A 6,234-nucleotide genomic window follows, 5' to 3' on the forward strand; every position below is an offset into this window, starting at 1 on the left:
TGGTGAGCCACAACATTGAGCTTGTCCCGTAGAGTAGCAAACCGCGGTGATGGCAGAGGTTTGGTGAAGGTTCTGCGAGCTGATCCGTAGTAGAAACATAGTTGACCACGAAGTCCCCAGATGCGACCTTGTCATGGACGAAGTGATAGTCAATCTCCACATGTTTCGTGCGTGCATGGAAGACCGGGTTGGCACAGAGGTATGTTGCCTCGAGATTATCACACCATAACGTTGCTGGCTGGCCGGAGTGCTACCCAAGCTCCCGGAGTAGAGACACAACCCAGGTAACTTTAGCGGACACATCAGCTAGGGCTTTATACTCCGCCTCTGTGGATGAGCGTGCAACGGTACGTTGTTTCTTGGAGAGCCAGGAGATGAGATTAGTCCCTAGGTACACAGCAAACCCACTTGTACTCTTTCGATCAATGGGGAACCCAGCCCAGTCGGAATCCGAGTATGCATGAATGCTAGTAGAGGACGACGGTGATAGCCATAACCCGTAGTCAAGAGTCCCCTTGATGTAGCGCAATACTCTTTTAACAAGACCCCAGTGTTCAGTAGTTACCGAGTGCATGAACTGACATAGGCGGTTGACAGCATACGCAAGATCCAGCCGAGTGATAGTCAGATACTGTAAGGCACCAACCATACGATGGTACTGGGTTGGATTCTCATACGGCACGTCAGCCGGGACAACCGCTTTCGTGACAACCGCTAGTGTAGCAAGATGCTTACATTCAGCCATTCCAGACCGCCCTAGGAGATCAGTCATATAGCGACGCTGTGAGAGAAGAAGCCTGGTGTTCCAAGGTCCCGAAGCAGTTGCCAGGCGGCCCAACAGAGCAGTAACCAGAGTTGCATCATTCCCCATCATGATAATGTCGTCGACGTAGACAAGAAGAAACACACGAGAGGTCCAAGCAGTGTAGTAGAATAGAGAGACGTCTATTTTTGATGAGTTGAACCCTGCAGATAATAAAAAATCATGAAGTCTCTTGAACCAGGCCCGTGGTGCTTGTTTCAAGCCATATAGGGAATGCTGAAGATGACAGACATGCCCGGGATTAGTCGGATCTTCGTACCCCGGTGGTTGTTTCATGTACACAGTTTCTAACAGGTGACCGTTTAGAAAAACATTATGAACGTCCAACTGGCGTAGAGTCCAACTATTGGACACAGCAAGAGAAAATAGCATACGCACTTTGGTCGGTTTGACCACAGGGCTGAAAGTATCAAAGAAATCTTCGCCCGCTTCCTGATTGAACCCTTTGGCTAAGAGGTGCGCTTTGTAACATGTGCTGGGCAGAACCTAATAGCATAATGCAGGAATTCCTCATACATTGCCGCCCTAACATGTGCTGGGTAGAACCTCTCCCGCATCCGATCCTTCAAGGTAGTCCAATCAAAGCCAGGCTCCTCGAGGCAAGCTGGGCCCTCGTGCACCCACCACAAGTCGGCCTCGTGGCTGAAGTAGAACGTTGCAAGCTCCAAGAGACGCTGCTCTGGGCACCCAACAACAGAGAAGATCTTGTCAAACGTCCTTACCCACTCTTCGAGAACGACGGGGTCTTCCTCGCCCGCGAACGTCGGAGGTCTATGGCTTGACACAAGGCGCCCTATATCCCTATGCCCGGCAGGCTGCGGAGGTGGCACGGGGTGGTTGTTGTTCATCAACGCCTCGCTAAGAGTCTGCATAGTCTGTGTAAGCTGGTGCAGATTTTGGGCAAGCTGTTCTTTCGTCGGGGTCTCTAGTGTGCGTGCACGCTGACAGGGAGGCATCGCGAAACTTCTACACCAACAACAAGCAAGCAAACAACTGAAAACAACACAGAGCTCACCGCGCGTCCTAAGAGTCCTAAGTCCAACTCTTAGATTCTTACGGTCGTCTTAGGGTCTCAAATCACACTTAACCACTTAGAAGTCTAGATTCTATCATCCTAGGCTCAAACCTAGGCTCTGATACCAACTGTAACACCCCCGATTTCCATACCAATTTAAAACATAAACATGCAGATAATCTAACTATCATAAGTACACAACGGAAGTCTAACTATATAACAAATGGAAAACGTAGAGTGTTATGCCACGTCCACGCAAGGTGAACGCACAGGCGTAAACAACATTATCATAAACAGTCCACAAAGGACAAGGTCAAACAAACCATAAGTCTAAAATCCAACATAGAAGGCACACAGGCCAAAACAAAATACAAGGTCTGAGGGATCTACTCTATCCATCACTAGATCGCGCTCGCCTCTACACGGGACCTGAAAGAAACACAGATAAATATATGGGACGACGCCCGGTCAGCAAATAATGCTGGTAACCCAACAATACATGTTAAGTATCATACATAGATAGTACATACAAAATCATTTCGAAACGGAATACTATATATAGATAAGTTTAAAACCAAGGATAGAAGTCAACCACAAGACGGTATACCACTCTCAACAAGAAGTAGGGGAACACATCCCAAGACAACAAGAAGTAAGCAACGACAACACCAGTAAGGCTCAAAGTGTATTCTACCATCACTCAGCAGAATATCACTCGACATGCATAACACAAGAGAATAAGAGACACACCCTGCAACACATGCCTTCGTGACATCACACATCACGAATAGAGAATCACACAACGGCACACATGCCTTCGTGACATCACACATCACGAAACAATATTCCTTCCTTATGCCCGGTTCCAACCTTATGGCTACCCCCAACCTTATAGCTAGTTCCAACCATTACCTCCAGGACCCCTGTACATCCAAGTCCAACCTTGTAACACCCCAGATTTTCAAGACTTTTTAAAACTTATAATAAAGGTAGAATCTCATTAAATCCCAAGAAATAAATACAAGCGTACGAGGTGCTATGCCACACCTGGGCTAGAGAACCCAAGTGCACAGGCTAACTAACTAATATCCTCAAAGCGTAATTACGTAAACGTGGCACGCAGGCCAAAAGGGAAAACTATCTACTTCTATACTCCAAGTTCTAGCGCGCTCCAGTGACTTAATCTTCTGTGCCTGAAAGCCAAATATATCTGTTCAGCGAGAGATGCTGGTAACCCACTCCAACGCGTTGAAATACAATACATATAGAGATATATATAGATATACGAAAACCATTTTGAGCATGAAGATATATCCTACGAACTCTAGCTTTAAAAACCGGGAATGACTCGACAAATAAGGCCAGACACAAGCAACAGTTATAACGAGCATATGCAGTTCACAACAGATAAGGCAGATAAGGCAAAGCATAAACAATGATCATAACCCAACATGAACAATCCCCAATATAAATCCCATAGTCACATCCCCCAAGACACTCGTAATCACAACTCGTCCATGTCACAACACATAACACACTTTGTTGGCGCCACAGGACCAATCGCATGCCCATACATGAGGGTCAGCGCATATAGCTCTGACACGGCCCCGCAGCACCCTGCCCCGTATCGCAACACGGAGGGGTCGATCGCAACCGACCGATGAACCGCAGCTCATCATAGTGTTTGATCGCAACCAAACAGTGGACCGCAGCCCAAGAGAATGTCATCTGACCGCAGCCAGGAAAAAGGACGAACCGCAGCTCGTATAGAAACGTTTGATCGCAACCAAACGGTGGACCGCAGCCCAAGAGTATCAATCTGACCGCAGCCAGCTTCTGAACTGCAGCTCAGGATAACCAATCCGATCGCAACCGAATTGGGGTAACACACACATAACACGTAGCAAGCACATGCAACCCACATTACACATTGGGAAGGGGGAGAAAACGTATAACAAAACCTATGCGTGACCCATCACATACTAAGAATAGTCCTAAGGGGTTCATACTCCTTCCACCTAGGTCAACGGGATACCAATTCAACTAGCATGCAATATAATAGACTCATAAACCTACGAATGGTACCCGAAACATCAAACTAGACATAGGCACGATAAACGGAGTCCGTTGGGACACCACGGGGAACAGGGGAACATCAAACGGGGAAGCCGGGAACCCAAGGTGGGGGAAATTCCAGCGGGTAGCCAGTGGGTGGGGGCCACCCGCCGGAAAGTACTGTTCCGGGCAGCGGGTCGCCGGCGGGCAGCTGCCCGCCTGCCGGCTACCCGCTGTCGGGCGGTGTTTCACGGCCGTGGGTAGGTGGCGGGTCCCCTACCCCCCCACCTACCCCACACTAGCTCTTTTCATCACTTTTGCGCCCCGGGAACCATTGTGGAACCCGAAACCATGCTTAGACACCTTACAACGCAATTAACGACAACACGTAGACAATTAACGGATCAAATACGAGAAACGAATGGCACATAACCTATCATGCTTTTCTAGACATAATCAACACCCAAACATGCGATTTCCCCACCCCACAATCCAAGAATCATAACATACGATACAACCTAGGGTTCTAATCACTTTTATATCAACAAGGATACGATTCGTCTTCTAATTGCAAGATTCGGTAAGAATAACACATAACCATCAAGAGCATCACACAATTATCAAGAACGACACATAATCATCAAGAACTCCATATAATCATCAAGAACTCCATAATTATCAAGAATCTCCCAATATCAAGATTATCAAGATCCCTCATGGGATCATCACATCAGACATCAATAATCATCATCATATCTCGCCAATCACAATAATATGGGGGAAACCCTAAGGGGGAATCATAGCTATGAAAATAGGTTTTGTTGAGACATGGGTTACCTCTTAGCCTTAATTAATTCCTTGGCTATGAAGGATCTTTCTTTAAGCTTTCTTGATTTCTTGATTTCTCCTAGGGGAATTCTTGGAGCTCTTTGGGTGGTGAGAGATTATTGTGGTGGGGATTCTAGGTGCCTCCTAAGTTCCCTATTTATAGATCTAGGGATCTTATTTAGAGTCCAATCCTATTGGGATTAGAGGTTGGGTTTAGATATGAGGGCCCACGGACTATGGTGGGCCTTTTTCCCTAATTAATCATTATAATTTATTCTTTCTCTTGGGCTATTGATTAATTAACTAATTGGTTTTAGGGGCCGTAACACGGGGTGTTTCAAACCTTTTCCCTCCTGTGACCGTCGTCCCCCACCAACGATTCTACCAATTCATAGTACACGAGGGTACCGGTCACACACATGGCAACACATGCCTCCCAAGAAATACGTGAACCCATCACTCGGGTCACAAACTCCATAATCGCATCATAGCCACCACGAGGACCACTACCGTACCTTGGTGACTAATGTCCCATACCATTAATCCTGCAATCCAGGTACAGCCACACACACAACACCATCATAGGAATCAATCAACGGATCACAACGAAGATATGAAACCATACTCAATCAAGGAAAGGATCACAATCCGACAGCAACGATGATTAACACCAGTCATCATCCACAACAGGAAAGGACAAACCACACATGCTAGCATTTACACACTGAACTAGCATGCTTATCAAACGGGTAAACAAAACATGGTTCCGAAGAACACGCAAGACTCATCAAGGTTCAACGAATCACAAGGTTGAACACTTAGCACGATTCAAGACACCAAAACCTACATGGATTCCGACCATATAGTTCTAGACATACGAAACATCAAGAAGACACTCAAATAGTTCCACAAAAGAACATCGGGAAGTCAAAAAACCAAATACCGAGTCAAAAGAATCACGGGGAACAAATCCCCAACAAGCCACATATATATACCCCGCGGATGGGGCCACGGGTGGACCCCCACCCATGGTTCCACCCGCGGGAACCACTTTCCCACGAGGTGTGTACCCCGCGGGTGGGGCGGCGGGTATGCCACTGTCCGCCGTTCCGCCCGCGGGTACAACTCCTGTACCAAAAATATCCCTTCGATGATTTTCAACTCCAAGCTCAAATTCAAGTCCAAAACATGCCAAATCTCACCAAATACAACAAAATGACATGAATCAAAGGAATAGCCAAGCAATGGAATACATGAACCCTAATAACAAGCTCTAGATATGCATTTTCTCAAGACAATGCATCAACACTCACATTGCATAGCAAAATCATATGTAGAATCCAATAAATCATCATATAGGTAAGCAAAATAGATTTTGTAGAGCATGGGTTACCTCTTGTACACAAAAACCTTCACTTAACACTTCTCAAAGCCCCTAACAAGGTTCACCTTCCACACCAACTTCAAGAACACACCAAAAGATCATAAAGATTTCTCCTTTGGAAAAAGATAC

General features: G+C 46.4%; 1 protein-coding gene across 1 annotated transcript; it reads right to left on the reverse strand.

The window, feature by feature from the left end:
• Nucleotides 1-250: 250 nt before the first annotated feature.
• On the reverse strand, nt 251-1,195 carry LOC109188989 (uncharacterized mitochondrial protein AtMg00810-like). Its single transcript, XM_019339670.1, has one exon. The coding sequence runs from the start codon at nt 1,193-1,195 to the stop codon at nt 251-253; it is 945 nt and encodes a 314-aa protein (XP_019195215.1).
• Between the last annotated feature and the right edge of the window lie 5,039 nt (nt 1,196-6,234).

This window comes from Ipomoea nil, unplaced genomic scaffold (genome assembly GCF_001879475.1).
Source record: "Ipomoea nil cultivar Tokyo-kokei standard unplaced genomic scaffold, Asagao_1.1 scaffold0193, whole genome shotgun sequence".
NCBI classification, from domain to species: domain Eukaryota; kingdom Viridiplantae; phylum Streptophyta; class Magnoliopsida; order Solanales; family Convolvulaceae; genus Ipomoea; species Ipomoea nil.